Source organism: Somniosus microcephalus, chromosome 10 (assembly GCF_052327205.1).
Source record: "Somniosus microcephalus isolate GS21.2 chromosome 10, FLI_Smic_1.0, whole genome shotgun sequence".
Lineage (NCBI taxonomy): Eukaryota > Metazoa > Chordata > Chondrichthyes > Squaliformes > Somniosidae > Somniosus > Somniosus microcephalus.
Window position 1 is genome coordinate 8,670,777 of NC_140996.1, and position 19,390 is coordinate 8,690,166.

General features: G+C 47.4%; 1 protein-coding gene across 4 annotated transcripts in view; it reads right to left on the reverse strand.

Annotated features, from left to right (window-relative positions):
• Positions 1-19,390, reverse strand: part of pcca (propionyl-CoA carboxylase subunit alpha) — a 554,750-nt gene that overhangs the window by 260,667 nt on the left and 274,693 nt on the right. For all 4 annotated transcript variants that reach the window (XM_085998400.1, XM_085998401.1, XM_085998399.1 and 1 more), the window contains one exon: positions 15,909-16,014. In XM_085998400.1, the coding sequence (XP_085854526.1) occupies positions 15,909-16,014 (106 nt within the window). The remainder of the gene's footprint in view (positions 1-15,908; positions 16,015-19,390) is intronic.

Consider the following 19,390-nt stretch of genomic DNA (forward strand, 5'->3'; position numbering starts at 1 on the left):
GGATAGCTCTTTGTCAGCCGGCACGGACAAGATGGGCCGAATGGTCTCCATCTGTGCTGTAAATGTCTATGATTCAGTTCTGCCAAGCGTGAGGTTCTGGTTGCTTGTCATTTTAATTCTCCGTCCCACTCTGTCCTTGGCCTCCTACACTGCTCTAATGAAGTTCAACGGAAGCTCGAGGAACAGCACCTCACCTTTTGATTAGGCACTTTACAGCCTGCCGGACTCAACATTGAGTGCAATCATTTCAGATCATAACTACTGCTCCCAATTTCTCGGGCCACAGTTGCTGGTGATGATTCTGCTGTTGTCATTTACATTTCCTCTGGACCCATCTTTTGTTTCTTTACTTGTCCCATTACCGCTCCCTTTTGCCTCGCACCATCATCCCTTTTGTCATTTGCTCGCTCCTGCCTTCCACCCTATCGTAGACCTTCCCTTTTGTTCTTTCCTCCCCTCCCTCCTTTCCCTGCCTCTGTACCTGCTTAAGCCCTGTTATCTCTCCAACTTTTTCCAGCTCTGACGAAGGGTCATCGACCTGAAACGTTAACTCTGTTTCTCTCTCCTCGGATGCTGCCTGACCTGCTGAGTGTTCCCAGTATTTTCTGTTTTTATTTCAGAATTCTAGCACCCGCAGTATTTTGCTTTAGTAACATTGAGCAGTTTTCTAAAAGGAAGGTCATGTTTAAACAACCTTACTGAATTCTTTGAAGAAGCAACAGAAAGAGTAGATAAGGGCAAAGCAGTGGATGTGTTATACAGGGGCTTTCAGAAGGTTGATTCTGATGCTCACCTATGATTTCTTTTATGTAACCACAAAGGTTCAGTTGTGCAGAAAATGGAAAGTTTCAATATTCTTAATTTTTGCTTTATTTTACTGAAGAAGAGGAGAGGAGATAAGTGGAGAGTTGAAGGGAGAGGAGTGGAAGGGAGGGGAGAGGGGAGAGGAGAGGGGAGAGGGGAGAGGGGTGAGGGGAGAGGGAGCGGGGAGAGGGGAGCGGGAGCGGGGAGAGGAAGCGGAGAGAGGAGAGGGGAGGGGAGAGGAAGCGGGGAGAGGAGAGGGGAGGGGAGAGGGGAGGGGAGAGGGGAGGGGAGGGGAGGGGGGAGAGGGGAGGGGAGAGGAGAGGGGAGAGGAGAGGGGAGAGGAGAGGGGAGGGGAGGGGAGGGAAGGGGGGGGAGGGGGGAGGGGGGAGAGGGGGAGGGGAAGGGGCGAGGAGAGGGGAGAGGGGAGGGGGAGAGGGGAGAGGGGAGGGGGAGAGGGGAGGGGAGGGGAGAGGGGAGAGGAGGGGAGGGGGAAGGGGAGAGGGGAGGGGGGGGAAGGGGAGAGGGGAGAGGGGAGGGGAGAGGGGAGGGGAGGGGAGGGGAGAGGAGAGGAGAGGGGAGAGGGGAGAGGGGAGGGGAGGGGAAGGGGAGAGGGGAGGGGAGGGGAAGGGGAGAGGAGGGGAGGGGCAGGGGAGAGGGGAGGGGAGGGGAGGGGGAGAGCGGAAGGGGAGAGGGGAGGAGAGAGGGGTGGGGAGAGGAGAGGGGAGAGGAGAGGAGAGAGGGGAGGGGAGAGGAGAGGAGAGGAGAGGGGAGAAGGGGAAGGGGAGAGGGGTGGGGAGAGGGGTGGGGAGAGGGGTGGGGAGAGGGGTGGGGAGAGGGGTGGGGAGAGGGGTGGGGAGAGGGGTGGGGAGAGGGGTGGGGAGAGGAGAGGGGAGAGGAGAGGGGAGAGGGGAGAGGGGAGAGGGGAGGGGAGAGGAGAGGAGAGGAGAGGGGAGGAGAGGAGAGGAGAGGAGAGGAGAGGGGAGGGGGGGAGGGGAAGGGGAGAGGGGGAGGGGAGTGGGGAGGGGAGTGGGGACAGAGAGAGGAGTGGGGAGAGGAGAGGGGGGAGAGGAGAGGGAGTGGGGAAAGGGAGTGGGGAGGGGGGAGAGGGAGGGGGAGGGGGGAGAGGGAGGGGGGAGAGGGAGGGGGGAGAGGAGTGGGATCTTTTTAGAAATCAACAAAGGTGGACCAACAAATTGATAAAGAAAGGGAAAATAGAATGTGAGCACAAACTAGCAAAAAATATAAAAACGGATTATAAAAGCTTCTATAGGTATGTGAAAAGGAAAAGACTAGCGAAGGTAAATGTCGGTCCTTTGCAGTCAGAGACAGGAGAATTTTTAATGAAGAATGAGGAAATGGAGAGAAATTAAATAAATACTTGGGGGTCAATTTTCTGCCAGCCGTCGGGCGGCTTTTCAGGCGGCCGGGGGCCGAAAATCGCCGAAAAAGCGGGTCGCGACCCCCCACTACCTGATTCCCCGCCTCGTCCAGCTTTCGGATCGCCGTTTCTCCGCGACCCGCTTCAGTCCCACCCGCCGCTGGTGGGACTGGTCGTCGGCACACTAATGACCAATGTTGAAGTAGATTTTCCGGGGCCGTTGCGACTTTGGGGCTTTCCCCACCTGAAACACGCCTGCGGGGAACCCGGCTGATGAGACCTGGTGTGAAGCTTGCCGGCTTGCTTGCTGTCAGCTGCAGGTCAATCGGAGAAGCTGCGATTTAAAGGGACAGCACTTGTATGTTGAAGGACCTTGTTGTTGCAGGTTTGGGGCTACTTCTTCAAGGCTTAGGCACAGCTGTGGAAGGTTGGAGCCTCACACACTTCTCCAATGCGATTTCCTGGGAAGCCCCTCTCGCCACCCTCACTCAGCGCTTCCTCAGCGGAGGCATCTACCAGAAGCATGGGACGCCTTTTTTTCCTTCCCTTCTTGCCATTAGAGGATCTCCAGCAGCAGAGGCGGCAGCAGCAGAACCAGGAACAGCAGGATGAGCACCAGGAGCACCAGGCTGCTGCTCACTCACCTGAAGCTGCACAGGCCAGAAGGGGCCAGCGCTTGGAAGTGGCTTGAGAGCACCTTGCTGTGCTTTAGGGGGCCATGGGGACCCGTTTCTGCACTGGCAGTCCTACTCAGAAGGACTTCCATGAAGATGTGGTTTCTCTGTTCAACAGATGGCCAATGCTCCTCAAGAGATGTCATTCTCTTATGAGCACTCACCATGTTTTCCGTACCCTGGCGAGTTATCTCCTCCATGGAGGTTGCCAACCTTTCCATGGTGATGCATTCATGCGCCAATTACTCCACAAAGGCTCTGCTCATGGTCGCTATGGATTCCTCCATTCGCTCCACACTCGCAGCGACCCTGGAGACAAAACCTGCCAGAGACTCCTGCATCTGTGCATGAAGATCCATCACCTCTTCTCTTGCGGATGGACCCAGAGGCAGAGGGTTGACATGCAGCGCAGCTGAGGTGAGCTGGCAGAGTCCTGCGCCCTCCGACGAGGACTCTCCACTGCTGTCCCTGTCTCCAGAATCTGCTGAGGCTCACTTGTGAGCTGTGAAACACCAGGTGACAACACTACTCTATGTCCCGAAGGTCCCCCCGAGGTGTGAGTGTCTGCGCTGGTGCTGGGTGCGCTTACTTCTGCTGACGCTGTGCCCTCAGAGGCTGGAGCTTCCTCTGAGGAGTCTGGCTGCACAGCCTCTTCCTGCTCCACAGTGAGGACGGGGGCTCTAGAAGGTACTGTGGGGGGAGTAAAGGAAGGAGTTAGAGATGTAATGCCAAGGTTCTTCTGGTGACTCCCAGCGAGTTGGCATCTGCTGAAACCTGCATCCATGCAGCATTGGTCTCAGTGGGAGGCCTCTTCCTCCCTGACCTAGGGAAGAGGACCTCCCTGTGGGCCCTAACCCCATCCAATAATGCCTGCAGTGAAGCCTCGTCGAATTTGGAGGTAGCTCGGGGTCTGGCACTGGCCACAGCTGCTGCAGGCTCCTCTGCCATCCTGTATGGTTCGTTTGGAAGCCTTCAGAGGATGTAGTGCTTGCTATGGACCTTGAAAGCACCACGAATGATGACATCATAGTGTGGGGGTTTCTGACTCGAATTGGACAATTAGCAAGGCTTCCCACATGCTGGGAATTAACTGGCCACTTGAGGGAAAATTGCGTGGAGCTGGCTGACACTTTTTTGTGTGTGTCAGAAACCCCACATCCGGGGAAACCCGACCATTTCCCACACAAGCCAAAAATCGGGGCCTCTGTCTCTGTCTTCACTGAGGAAGACACAAAAAACCTCCCAGAATTACAAGAAAACCAAGGGTGTGGCGAGAATGAGGAACTTAAAGAAATTATTTTTAGTAAAAAAAAATACTAGCAAAATTAATGGGACTAAATATCGATAAATCCCAAGGACCGGATGACCTACATCCTAGGGTTTTGAAAGGGATAGTGGACGGATTGGTTGTCATCTTCCAAAATTCTATAGATTCTGGAACGGTTCCTGCAGATTGGAGGATAGCAAATGTAACCCCGCTATTTAAGTAAGGAGGGAGAGAGAAAACTGGGAACTACAGACCTGTTAGCCTCACATCAGTAATTGGGAAAATGCTGGAATCTATTTTAAAGGGTGCAATAACTGGGCACTTAGAAACGAATAGTAAGATTGGGCAGTCAACATGGATTTATGAAAGGGAAATCCTGTTTAACAAACCTATTGGAGTTCTTTGAGGATGTAACTAGTGGAGTAGACAAAGAGGAACCGTTAGATGTGGTGCATCTGGATTTTCAGAAGACCTTCGATAAAGAGGTTGGTGAACAAAATTAGGGCACATGGAATTGGGGGTAATATACTAGCATGGATTGAGAATTGGTAAACAGACATAAAACAAAGAGTAGGGATAAACAGGTCTTTTTCAGGATGGCAGGCTGTGACTAGTGCGGTACCGCAAGGATCGGTGCTTGGGCCCCAGCTATTCACAATCTATATCAATGATTTGGAAGAGGGGACTAAATGTAATATTTCCAAATTTGCTGATGATACAAAGCTTAGGTGGCAGTGTCAGTTGCGAAGGGGATGTGAAGAGGCTTCAAGAGGAGCTCAACAGGCAGGTTGAGTGGGCGAGAACATGGCAGATGGAATATAATGTGGATAAATGTGAAGTTAGAGTATTTCCTAAATGGTGAAAGATCGGGGAATGCAGATGCTCAAAGGGACCTGGGTGTCCTTGTACATGAGTCACTGAAAGTGAATGTGCAGGTGCAGCAAACCATTAGGAAGGCAAATGGTATGCTGGCCTTCATTACAAGAGGATTTGAGTACTGGAGTAAAGAAGACTTACTCCAATTATATAGGGCCTTGGTGAGACCACACCTGGAGTACTGTGTACAATTCTGGTCTCCTTACCTAAGGAAGGATATACTTGCCATAGAGGGAGTGCAACGAAGGTTCACGAGATTGATTCCTGGGATGGTGAGACTGTCGTATGAGAAGAGATTGAGTAAACTAGGCCTGTATTCTCTTGAATTCAGAAGAATGAGAGGGGATCTCATTGAAGCATACAAAATGGTTACAGGGCTTGATAGGGTGAATGCTAGGAGAATATTTCCCTTGGCTGGGGAGTCTAGAACCAGGGGCCACAGCCTCAAGATAAAGGATAGGCTATTCAGGACTGAGATGAGAAGAAATTTCTTCACACAGAGGGTGGTGAATCTTTGGAATTCTCTACCCCAGAGGGTTGTGGAGGCTCAGTCATTGGGTATATTCAAAACAGAAGTTGATAGATTTGTGACTAGTAAGGGCATCAAGGGATATGGCGATAGGGCCGGTGAATGGAGTTGAGGCAGAAGATCAGCCATGATCTCATTCAATGGCGGAGCAGGCTCGAAGGGCCGAATGGCCGACTCCCGCTCCTATTTCTTATGTCCTTAGGAGTGGGGAGAGGAGGAGAGGGGAGGGGGGAAGGGGGAGGGGAGAGGGGAGGGGAGCGAAAGGGAGGAGATGAGAGGAGAGAGGGGAGGAGAGGAGCGGCGAGGAGAGGAGCGGCGAGGAGAGGAGCGGCGAGGAGAGGTGCGGGGAGGAGAGGAGCGGGGAGGAGAGGAGCGGGGAGGAGAGGAGCGGGGAGGAGAGGAGCGGGGAGGAGAGGAGCGGGGAGGAGAGGTGCGGGGAGGAGAGGTGCGGGGAGGAGAGGAGCGGGGAGGAGAGGAGCGGGGAGGAGAGGAGCGGGGAGGAGAGGTGCGGGGAGGAGAGGTGCGGGGAGGAGAGGTGCGGGGAGGAGAGGTGCGGGGAGGAGAGGAGCGGGGAGGAGAGGAGCTGGGAGGAGAGGAGCGGGGAGGAGAGGTGCGGGGAGGAGAGGTGCGGGGAGGAGAGGTGCGGGGAGGAGAGGTGCGGGGAGGAGGGGAGCGGGGAGGAGAGGAGCGGGGAGGAGGGCAGAGGAGGGAACGAGGAGAGGAGGAAAACAAAACCTCATAAATTGCACTCCTGTCACAATGGCCTTGTGGACTCAACAACTTCAGCCGGCACTAATACTTTTCACTCAGCAAGTGCAGAAAATAAAGGAAGGATGGTTTAATATCCCATAACAACCTTGGGGAGAGGGGTTGCAATTTCTGACCCACCTGTTACTTGGGACAATGCTGAGAACTTGTTTGAAACTCATTTAAGGATTATTCAAAGCTGAAGAAGGATGTAGGAAAGCAAGTAACATGGGAGGCTTCAAGGCAAAAACTGATTCTTAAAAATGTCTTTATAACATTAAGAACATAAGTGAACTTTACTAGTACAGTATTAGGAAGATAAATTTAAATGCTGTGATTTCATTGAAACACAAGATTCTGAAGGGGATTGACAGGGTAGATGCAGGGAGGATGTTTCCCCTGGCTGGGGAGTCTAGAACCAGGGGTCACAGTCTCAGAATAAGGGGTCGGCCATTTAGGACTGAGATGAGGAGGAATTTCTTCACTCAGAGGGTGGTGAATCTTTGGAATTCTCTGCCCCAGAGGGCTGTGGAGGCTCAGTCAGTGAGTATATTCAAGGCTGAGATCGATAGATTTTTGGACTCTAGGGCAATCGAGGGATATGGAGATCGGGCAGGAAAGTGGAGTTGAGGTTGAAGATCAGCCATGATCTTATTGAATGGCAGAGCAGGTTCGAGGGGCCGTATGGCTGACTCCTGCTCCTATTTCTTATGTTCTTATGTAGGTAGTTTCCTTTGCTATTACTTTTCGCTTTCCTAATGAGTTTTTTCCTTTGATTGCTTATATTACCTTCTGACAAATATTCTCATTTAAGGTTTGGCTATAAACGAAAGGAAATGAGAACAATACAATGTTTGCTTTTATCAGCAAATGTGTTCTGTGGAATTTTTTAAAAAACATAAACACTGAGAAACAACAGCAGGAACTCCAACTTGCATTTATATAGCGCCTTTAGAGTAGTAAAATATCCCAAGGTGCTTCACGTCGTCTACTCCTCACACTAAATGGAATTTCTGCAAGGTCCATTTATAGATTTAGCACTGCATCTGGAAAAGCCGCTTTGCATGATACTATCCTGCCTCAGATTAATTTGAGATTTACTAGGCAAAACGAAGCAGTATCTCAAGATGGTCCAATAAATAGGCCATGCCTCAACGTAGTACTAAGCCATACAACAACGCATTTACGTAGCCCCTTTAACGTAGTGAAACGTCGCAAGGCGCTTCACAGGAGCGTTATCAAACGAAATTTGACACCGAGCCACATAAGGAGATATTAGGACAGGAGCTTGGTCAAAGAGGTAGGTTTTAAGGAGCGTCTTAAAGGAGGAGAGAGAGGTGAAGAGACCAGAACGTGCCTGCAAACACATGGAGGGTGCAATCGACACTTTAAAGGAACATCACTGTCCATGTTTGAGAAAAGACTCCACAGGGGACACTACAGATTATGTGGTAAAGACATCATCCCAATCCAATCAGTCTTCATTTGAAATCTCTGATGAAGAGGTAGCACAGAGCTCCCTAACTGCTGAGTGAATAAAGACACTGCTGGCATAACACTAAACCATACAGACAACATGAGCAGGTGTTATGCCTGCCAGGACTCTACAATTGCATCTGCCCTCTCAGTGGACGTAAAAGATCCCATGGAACTATTTCGAAAAAGAGTTCTCCCCAGTGTCCTGGACAATAATTATCCCTCAACCAACATCACCAAAGCAGATTATCTGATCATTATCTCATTGCTGTTTGTGGGAGCTTGCTGTGCATAAATTGGCTGATGTGTTTCCTACATTACAACAGTGGCTACACTGTACCTCAATGGCTGCAAAGCGCTTTGGGACGTCCTGAGGTCATGAAAGGCGCTGTAGAAATGCAAGTCTTTCTTTTCTTTCTTCCATGAGATTCCTGAAGATCAGGACTCAACCATTCCTGCTACTTCCATGCTTAGCTAGCCTCTCCACCCTAGGTTCCAGGCTCACAAGCCCAATCTTCTCTTCCCAGCTCCAGTAAGTGCTGTTTCCACACCTCTCCAAACTCCAAACACCCTTCCCCTTCCAGTTGCACCATCGCTCCTGCCTCCCAGTTCCATAACCCTGATTTGAACACGCTGCTCATTCCAAAGCTCAAGCTCACCCACAGTTTCTCTCTCACCCAGACAAACTGATACCAGTCGGGGTCATGGCTATGGACCTATCACGACGACAGGAACATCATTCGTAAGAAACATAAGAATTAGGAGCAGGAGTCGGCCATATGGCCCCTCGAGCCTGCTCCGCCATTCAACCCCACTTTCCCGCCCGATCCCCATATCCCTTGATTCCCCTAGAGTCCAAAAATCTATTGATTTCTGTCTTGAATATACTCAATGACTGAGCATCCACAGATATCTGCGGTAGAGAATTCCAAAGCTTCACAACCCTCTGAGTAATGACATTTCTCCTCATCTCAGTCCTAAATGGCCGACCCCTTATCCTTAGACTATGCCCCCTAGTTCTAGGCTCGCCAGCCAGGGGAAACAGCCTCTCAGCATCTACCCTGTCAATCCCCTTCAGAATCTTGTATGTTTCAATGAGATCACCTCTCATTCTTCTAAACTCCAGAGAGTATTGGCTCAATCTGCTCAATGTCTCATCCCAGGACAACCCTCTCATCCCATTCGCCCTGCCACAGACCAGCATCACAGATCCCGCCCACCCGCCCTACCGTTATCTTCCAAACTCCAATACCCTCACTGCCACCAGCCCATGCCCTGGTCCCAGTTTCCTTCACTCATTAAAGGAAGTTCTCAACAGGCTCTCCATTCTCTTCCCAACCAGATGCAGTAACCACCATTATGTTGGTTGCCATATTGCTTTTTTTTTCAAAAACATACAATTGGGTAAAGCAACATACGGGAGGCATAGAGAGAAAGTGCGAGCCATAAAGAGAAGGGAGATGGAGGGAAGAAGCAACTTGCATAAAGGCGGAGGCAGAAAGCGCCACGAGAAGGCAAACAGCTAAATGTGTGCGAGAGCCATACAAAGAGGGGAAAGAGTGGAAGTAAAATAGAAAGATTAAAGTGAGACACAAGCAGACAGCTGCAGCAAGAAAGAGAATTTTCTATTTTGAGCAGCTATTAAAAAATAAAGTTATAATTGTAAATATTATGTCCTGTTTACATTACTGATCTAGCATTGCCTACACAGTTCTTTTTTTCTTCAACATGTCTCCCTACCTCTCCTGAAGGTGGAAACTCATGCTGGGGACTGGTTTATTGGGGGCATAGAGCACTCCAAAAACTCACCCAAGTGACCAATGTTTTATCTGTGAGCCAAGTGTACAAAGAAATGCGACGATAACTCCGCCTCCGTAACATGAGGCACGCATTCAATAAACCCAATTCCTGCACATAATGTTAGCAGTGATAATGTACGTGGAAACTGGAAAAGGGTACAACCCACACAGAACCTAGAAAAACATACACTTCAGCCAAAACAAGTAATGCATAGGAAGTGCGGCAGGCAATTGGTTTTAGAAGCACAAACATAACATTAGTAGACCCATGAGATACTTCTAATATAGCCACACCTGGAGAGTTACTCTGCTTTCCCATCCTAATTCACCAGGGCAAACAACACAGCAGCCAAACCACCAGCCTCCCCCGCATATGGTCAGGTTATTAAACATGACTATTGATTGCATAAAGTTGCATAATCTCCAGGGTAATAGCAGTATATCAAAACTGTCTCCTGACAACCTCAATAAAATTCTGATTGGGTTTCAAGAAAAGCAAAACTTTTAAAAATGCGAAATACGCCGGCAAATGTTTACAACTTGATGTGCTTTTCTTGCCAAAGTTTCCGCCCTCCTTGCTGCAGTATGGAACGTCACACAAGTGGCCCATGTTCACATGTGAGCCTTGAGTGAATGTCAGCAGGCCATTCAACCACAGACAGCATCGCAGCAGAGTCCCAGCACACGTGCACTTCCCGCAAGCCTTGGCAGTCAGCAATCATGCACAGAAACCCTGGCCAAATTTTCTCGTTCCCCACCCAACAACAACTACTTGCATTTGTAGAGCGCCTTTAATGTAGTAAAAACATCCCAAGGTGCTTTGCAGGAGCGATTATCAGACAAAATTTGACATCGAGCCATATAAGGAGATATTAGGACAGGCGACTAAATGCTTGGTCAAAGAGGTAGCTTTTAAGGAGTGACTTAAAGGAGGAGAAAGAGGTAGAGAGGCGGAGAGGTTTAGGGAGGGAATTCCAGAGCTTAGGGCCCAGGCAGCTGAAGGCACGGCCACCAGTGGTGGAGCGATGGAAATCGGGGATGCGCAAGAGGCCAGAATTGGAGAGATCTCAGAGGGTTGTAGGCAATGTTTCCTTTAAGGGGCTGCGTAGGCCATTCAAAATACCGCGCGTGTCTGTCTTTTGTATTCAAAAGCCGGCAAGCCGGCTGCGCGGGGTCCCTGGAGCGTTGAGCGGCCGTGCAGCTTACAGGGAGCATTGGTTGTAGGGCTGGAGGAGGTTACAGGGATAGGGAGGGGGGAAGCCATGGAGGGATTTGAAATCAAGGATGAGAATTTTAAATCCGAGGCGTTGCTGGACCGGGATCCAATGTAGGTCAGTGAGCAGAGGGGTGCTGGGTGAAGGGGACTTGGTGTGAGTTAGGAGACAGGCTGTTGAAGCCATCTGCAGAGCCCATGCAGCTGCCCTGCGGAGATCAACTAGCTCAGAACAGCCCAGGGGTCAAACCTGGGTCCTTCCTGGTCTACATATTTAAACTATCCCACTGGACAAACTTGCTGAGCCATTGGCGGCACCAATTATAAAAGTGATGTTCATTAGTGGTAATTATAGTTGTTGCAGGATCCCGAATGACGCAAAAAGGATTTTAAATACTCTTGGCTTGAAGAAAAATGGACCTTGAAGGACTGCGCGCACTGTGGAAAAGTTGCATATATAATGTGTTATTCTAGTAACTGCAGCCTGGCAAACTGTTGTTAATATTTTTCAGTGTCGCATATGAACACAGTTCTGTGACCTTCACTCCATTTACTCTCTTCATCTCCAGAATTATAGGATCATTTTTTTCTATCCCTCTTTAGCATTCTGCAAAGAGTGAAACCGTTCTCTATTCTTATGAATATCGTACTTTAAGATTGGGTTAAAACAACATACAAGTTTTTTTTCCCTCTCAACATTCAAGCCTTTCCTTTTTCTGAAGCACAGTGAGAGAATTTCAATGTTTTTTTTGTGAAACAGGCCTTTGACAATGAAACTCACAGTTTGTGGCAGAATGAAAGTCAAACAAAGAAAGTGGCTTGAAGTTTGACAATGAGGCAATTGTCAATCATCCATAACCACTTCCTGCAGGAAGCGCGTGTCCATTACTTCTGTGTTATGGTCAAGAATTATACACTGGTTTACGACTCCAATGCTACCAAAATTTTTGTGTTGCAAAAACCAGAAGGTTGTGGGTTGAATCCCACCCGGGGTTTTGGAGTGTATACTAAAGACAGACCACGCACGATTCTTCACGGAGCATGTTAAACCGAGGGCTTTTCTTCCTGTCACAGTGGATGATAACAATCCCACACATTCTAGCACAGAGTAGAAGGTAACTCTGGTGTCACATCCAATGCTCCCCTAAGAAAACATTTCCAATACCTCACTTCACGTTAGTCAATCTTATTGGGTTACCCTGATTACATATCAAAATAAAACACTTATGATTATTAATACTTGACTGCATTCATTTTCTTGCAGTTGTTGTAAAGTAATGCTGTTTCAGGAGTACAACATTGTGAATTACAGATACACTTGGAGTGTAACAGTGAGTTAGTCGTCCATTTCCATCTCCATAGCAGTTCATTTTAAAAATGACTTCAATCACTTATAAAATTGTAAATAATAGGTTTACATTAACATTAGAGAATTGAGTTCCCAATTCCATCGATACTAAAACTAGTGGTATTATATAAGAGACAATATGTATGAAGCTTACATTATACAAATAATTACTGCAGTCAAGGATTACAGTGTTGTGAGACTTAAAAGAGTTTATCGTGGCGGTACCACTGGTTGTCCCTTACATTGAGACACATAATTCCCTCTAACTTAACCTTACTGTATGTACTTAACTTACTTATGTATGTATAACTTACCTGTTGGGGCCGTTGCCACTTTAAGAGGCGACCTAACGCGCTGACGTCACGCATCACGTGATGCACGCGCGCCGGCCGCCGGCCCGACTCGGTCTTCCAAGACGGCCGCCGGCACAGCCCGGCCTACCGCGACTTCGGCCGCATCGGCCAGCCGACGGGAGCGACGCGATCTTCCGCCCCTGCGGCAAGCACCGGCACAGCCCGGCCTCGCAACCTCGGCCTCAACGGCCAGCCTCCGTACCGGGAGACGCACTGACGCAGTCACGTGACGCCCAAAGCGCGGGAACACACAGCAGAGCGTGATGACGTCATCACGCTCCCCACAGGACTGCGAACTCAGCCCTCGTGGAGTCCCCGCTGGGACAAGACCTACACCACGGTGCTCCTACAGTCAGCTATCTTACCTGATGTAATTAGCCTGTTCCTGTAAATAAACAACTTATTTATAGTTCGTCAAAGTCAAACTCTCTTATTTAGTGGCGATCTACACGAACCACTACATTATTCTAAAAGTTTTAGTTACCACACACTTAAGGTCAATAGCTTACCAATTGGAGGGCAGAAAATGGCTGGCAGTTTTTGTTATATACACCATTCCCTACCATGTTTAAAAAGAAAGAGAAAACTTTGTACTACACTTCCTGTAAAGCTTCACACCAGCAATTCCAAGTTACCAACATTCTCACAGCACGTGGGCTGTGATTCAGCCACAACAACTAGCATTTATATAGCACCTATAACATAGTAAAACGTCCCAAGGCGCTTCACAGGAGTGTTTTAAGACAAAAAATTTGACACCGAGCCACATAAGGAGAAATTGGGGCAAATGACCAAACGCTTGGTCAAAGCGGTAGGTTTAAGGAGCGTCTTAAAGGAAGAAAGAGAGGTTTAGGGAGGGAATTCCAGAGCTTAGAGCCCAGGCAGCTGAAGGCACAGCCACCAATGGTGGAGCGATTATAATCAGGGATGCTCAAGGGGGCAGAATTAGAGGAGCACAGATATCAGAGGGTTGTAGGGCTGGAGGAGATTACAGAGATAGGGAGGGGCGAGGCCGTGGGGTGGCGGGGGGGATTTGAAAACAAGGATGAGAATTTTAAAATCGAGGCATTGCTTAACCGGGAGCCAATGTAGGTCACAGGGGGTGATGGGTGAACGGGACTTGGTGCAAGTTAGGACACCGGCAGAATTGGGCGTTCCCAATGTGGAGCCACAAGTGGAGATAGGGTTACAACAATTGTAGCCCCAATCTCTTCCTCAGGATCCCCTGTAACCGTAGATCCCTGTATATAGCGTGGGCTTGTGGAATCATCCCTATAGACGCAATCTATTTTTTCTCGCTTTTTTTCCTTTAAAAAAACCAACAATGCTGTCGTTCCATAGTAAAAGTTGCATTGGGGATGCTGAGATTGTACCTTGTGGTTCCAAGACCATTTGTAAGTTTATCACTTGTGGGAGAGTCCAAAACTCAGGACCATAAATATAAGATAGTCACTAATAAACCCAATTAGGAATTCAGGAGAAACTTCTTTACCCAGAGAGTGGTGAGAATATGGAACTCGCTGCCACAGGGAGTGGTTGAGGTGAATAGCAGAGATGTATTTAAGGGGAGGCTGGATAAACACGAGGGAGAAAGGAATAGAAGGATATGTTGATAGGGTGAGCTGAAGAGGGGCGGGAGGAGGCTCGTGTGGAGCATAAACACCGGCACGGACTAGGTGGGCCGAATGGCCTGTTTCTGTGCTGTATACTCTGTGTAAACTATTATCTCAACCATATAACCACCCCACAGCATGCATTATACCCCTGAACTACACTTATTTTAAAATCAGGAGTTCTTTTAACACCTTGTTCCATTGGCTGTGGCATGACTTAATGGGGAACTTAGAAAACGAATCTTACAGGTAATGATTCAAGGGTGTGACGTAAGAAAACTACTAGGCACTTGGTCTAAGTATTAAACAAGGCTTTAATCAACTGTTTTACAACATGGAGATCTAGTTGTGTCCTTCACTAGTTCCTGTTAAAGAATGTCCTGAGCAAGCTGGGCCCGTGCCCGAGTATTTATACTCTCCCTGGACAGCGCCACCAGCAGGCCGCCCAGTATCATTTTATAAGTCATTTCCACATGAATGATAAGATTCCTGTCAGGGTGCATGACATATTACATCAGCAGCTGTTCATTATTGCACTTCTTCCTTCCATGAACGTGAAATAGCTACCATTCACAGGCCGCACACGCTTGAATAAATTAGTTATTTTTCATAAGTAAATTAGACCCACTAATAGAGTGTTATCAGTGCAAGATCCTACTTAAAAACAAGTGGGAGCAGCATATTCTTCCCCCATTCGCCTCTAAATTACATAGGCACGGATTTTACGGGACCTACGACCGCGTACGCTGTCGTAAGTGCCCCGCAAGTTCCGGGCTTCCGTGTGTGCTGTGCACGCACAAAAACCCGGAACTTGCGATCTGTTAAGTTTCAGCTCGACAGATCGTACGAATCCGCTGGAAATTGACATTCGCCGGTGCAGAGTTGGGCTATTTGTCCAGCGAATGCCCACCAAACCCTTACACCTGGTAAAAGCATGCATGGGGCCTGCTTTTACCAGCGAAAGGGTTTAAATAAATATTAAAATAAATTTTTAAAAATCATTTAAACATTCCCTTACATTTAAAATTAGTTCAGGTTATTTTTGTCCCTTTTAAAAACATTTAAATTTATTTTTCAAAAAATTAAATTTTTATTTGAAATGTTTAATTAAATGGTATTTTAATTAATTTTGAACCTGTGATGATTTATTTTTATTTAGGTTGTGTGAAAGTGTACTTTTTTTTTTTTTAGGTGATTCGTGTACTGCTCACGGGGATCCCGTACGTAAATGGAATCCCTGTAAGCATAATGGGAATCCCCCTTTGTGATTGGTTGGCCTGGCCCACGTGATCCCAGGGACGCTGGTGAACCGCCTGCTCACCCTGGGATCCGTGGGCCTTTACGCAGGCCCATGCCCGCAGGCCCAGGAGCGCGAGTCTTCAAAGGTCTGGAGCCATCAGGTAGGTGCCCGCAGCAAGCCTCCGACTGCCATTTCCAGGCCATAGAATCATATCGAATCTTACAGCACAGAAACATGCCAATCCGTAAATTATCCCAGTGTTTATCCTCCACACGAGTCTCCTCTCACCTTATTTCATCTCACCCCATCAACATATCCTTCTCTTCCTTTCTCCCTTGCTTCAGAGTTAGGCAACAGAGTTAATAAACGAAAAACAGTTTAATCTTGCAGACTGCAAAAATGGTTACAGTCCTGAAGAGATACATTATGCCCATTTGCTGAAATAATTACTCCTCCAAATCATACGAAGAAGGATGGAATTTAATTTATTTTTTCTATTGGAACTGCTGCTAAAATTCAGTGTTTTTTGTGGGCGTTTGAATGCAGAATCAGTTAATAATGCAGAACCTCTGTGCATCAAAGACTCCTCACCTTGTGGAATTTGAGAGAAATCTCTGAGCCATCAGCAGTGTAACTACGTAAATCGATGCGACAGTGGCCAACAGTTCCTTGTGCTCAGAATCTGCCAGCGGATGTCCTGTTGGGCAAGAGATTTTGCATAGGATTACTTAGAATGTACAGCAGAGAAACAGGTTATTCTAAACTGATTCCCTGGATGAGAGGGTTGTCCAATGATGAGAGATTGAGTAGACTAGGCCTATATTCCCTAGAGTTTAGAAGAATGAGAGGTGATCTCCTTGAAACATATAAAATTCTTACAGGGCTCGACAGGGTAGATGCTGGGAGGATGTTTCCCCTGGCTGGAGTGTCCAGAGCTAGGGGTCACAGTCTCAGAACAATGGGTCGGCCATTTAGGACTGAGATGAGGAGAAATTTCTTCACTCAGAGGGCGGTGAATCTTTGGAATTCTCTACCCCAGAGGGCTGTGGATGCTCAGTCGAGGAGTATATTCAAGACAGAGATTGATAGATTTTTTGGGTACTAGGGGAATCGAGGGATATGGAGATCAGGTGGGAAAGTGGAGTTGAGGTCGAAGATCAGCCATGATCTTACTGAATGGCGGAGCAGGCTCAAAGGGCCTTTTGGCCGACTCCTGCTCCTATTTCTTATGCTCTACTCCGCCCAACTGGTCTGTGCCGGTGTTTATGCTCCACACCAGCCTCCTCCCATCCTACTTCATCTCACCCTATCAACATAACCTTCGATTCCTTTCTCCTTCTTGTGCTTATACAACCTCCCCTTAAAGGTATCTATGCAATTCGCCTCAACCACTCCCTGTTGTAGCAAGTTCTACATTTTTTCAAATAAAATTTCCTCCCATTTGTAGCCTTAAATCATATAAATAGAAAACAATTTACTATGGTGGATGGTGTGGCTATAGTTTCATTAAAAGTCCATCTCAAAATATGTAAATTAAGATAAAAGTACATCTCCGTGGATTTTATGCAGACCATCATGTCATCAGAATGTTACCGGAGGCTAAAAGTACAGTATTTCCTTGAATATAGAAGATTAAGGGGTGATCTAATCGAGGTGTTTAAGGTGATTAAAGGAGTTGATAGGGTAGAGAGAGAGAAACTATTTCCTCTGGTGGGGGGAGTCCAGAACAAGGGGGCACAACCTTAAAATTAGAGCCAGGCCGTTCAGGGGTGATGTCAGGAAGCACTTCTTCACACAAAGGGTGGTGGAAATCTGGAACTCTCTCCCCTAAAAAGCTGCTGAGGCTGGGGGTCAATTGAAAATTTCAAAACTGAGATTGAGAGATTTTTGTTGGGTAAAGGGTATTAAGGGATAAGAACATAAGAAATAGGAGCAGGAGTCGGCCATTCGGCCCCTCGAGCCTGCTCCGCCATTCAAGGAGATCATGGCTGATCTTCGACCTCAACTCCACTTTCCCGCCCGATCCCCATATCCCTTGATGCCCCTAGAGTCCAAAACTCTATCGATGTCAGCCTTGAATATACTCAAAGACTCAGCATTCACAGCCCTCTGGGGCAGAGAATTCCAAAGATTCACAACCAAGGTGAGTAAATGGAGTTAAGATACAGATCAGCCATGATTTAATTGAATGGTGGAACAGGCTGGAGGGGTTGAATGACTTATTCCTGTTTCTATATTGCTACAAGTATTGGCAAAACTAAAAATATTGCACAAATCGCATAATTGTGTGAAAACTGTTAAGAGAATTCCATTGGTTATAAAATGCTATTTCATCACACAATATTGCGCTGCTCTTCTTTTTAGGATTTCTGGAGCTAGATATTTGGCGCTGCACTAGGTTCCAGTAGCTTCCCCAGCCAGCGAGTTACACCTCCTTTCGACCCATCTTTTGTTTCTTTACTTGTCCCGTTACCATTTCCTTTTGCCTCGCACCACCATCCCTTTTGTCATTTAATCTCTCCTGCCTTTCATCCTATCACAGACCTTCCCTGTAGTTCTTTCCTCCCCTCCCCCCTTTCCCTGCCCCGCACTTGCTTAAAAATCTGTTACATCTCTAACTTTTTCCAGTTCTGACAAAACATTAACTCTGTTTCTCTCTCCACGGATGCTGCCTGACCCACTGAGTGTTTCCAGCATTTTCTGTTTTTATTTAAGCAAGTTACATAACGACAAGGGTGAGAAGAAATGTAGAGAGCTGCGGTATTTCATTTAAAGAAATATTCAGAATGCAGATGACATTTTCTGATTTGCAAAATTCAAATGAAACTTCAAAACACCTCTCTTTATAAAATAATCAAATCCGACAAAAAAAAATTGGAAATCTTGATACACAATGACTGACAGCAAGTGAACAACTATAGGGACTGAGTTTCCACAGTGTCCATCATTTACAGTACCAGGAACATCAGTGAATGCACCATGAAAGAGTCATTCCCATGTGAATGGAGCTCCCAGTTTCCAACATAAATTTAACATGTCGGCAAGAGCTTCCAATTGCTGTCAGGAAAACACCAACTAAGTCCATTAATTGGTGGGTGTCTCCAATTAAACGTAGCCACTTTCCAATTTCTGAATATTTAAGTGACCTGCAGACTGCTTGGCAAATAGTTGGGGTCAGGCTGGTTGCATAGTGTCTACAGCACCGAAACAGGCCATTCGGCCCACCTGGTCCGTGCCGGTGTTTATGCTCCACACCAGCCTCCTCCCGCCCCTCTTCATCTCACCCTATCAGCATAGCCTTCTCTTCCATTCTCCCTCATGTGTTTATCCAGCTTCCCCTTAAATGTATCTACGTTATTTGCCTCAACCACTCCCTGTGGTAGCGAGTTCCACATTCTCACCACTCTCTGGGTAAAGAAGTTTCTCCTGAATTCCCCATTGGATTTATTGGTGACTATTATGGTCCCTAGTTGTGGTCTCCCCTGCAAGTGGAAACATCTTTTCTACATCTACCCTAATAATCTTAAAGACCTCTATTAGGTCACCCCTTAGTCTTCTCTTTTCTAGAGAAAAGAGCCTCAGCCTGTTCAATCTTTCCTGATGGGTATAACCTCTCAGTTCTGGTATCATTCTCGTCAATCTTTTTTGCACCCTCTCCAGTGCCTCTATATCCTTTTTATAATATGGAGACCAGAACTTTTCACAGTATTCCCCCAAGTGTGGTCTAACCAATGGTTGCCACTGACTTCTCTTTCACTTCCTCCTGCTCCAATTTTCATCTCTCCTCCTGAAGGCACCGACTTTGTACTAAGATACTGGCCTCTCTGATGCCTCACCCAAGTGGCCATTCTTCATTCATGTGCTTAGATAGCAATGTAAGCAGGCTACTGATCCATGGGAGGCATCACAAATAAACCTGATTCTGTCCTCATCCAACAGACTACTAAACAGGGGAGGGACAAAACATTTATTAAAACTGAGCTAAACATTACTTACAATACATTATATTTCCTTCTCCAGCCATGCCCACCTCAAAAACAGATTAAATTCGTATCATTGGCTATTTTGTGGGA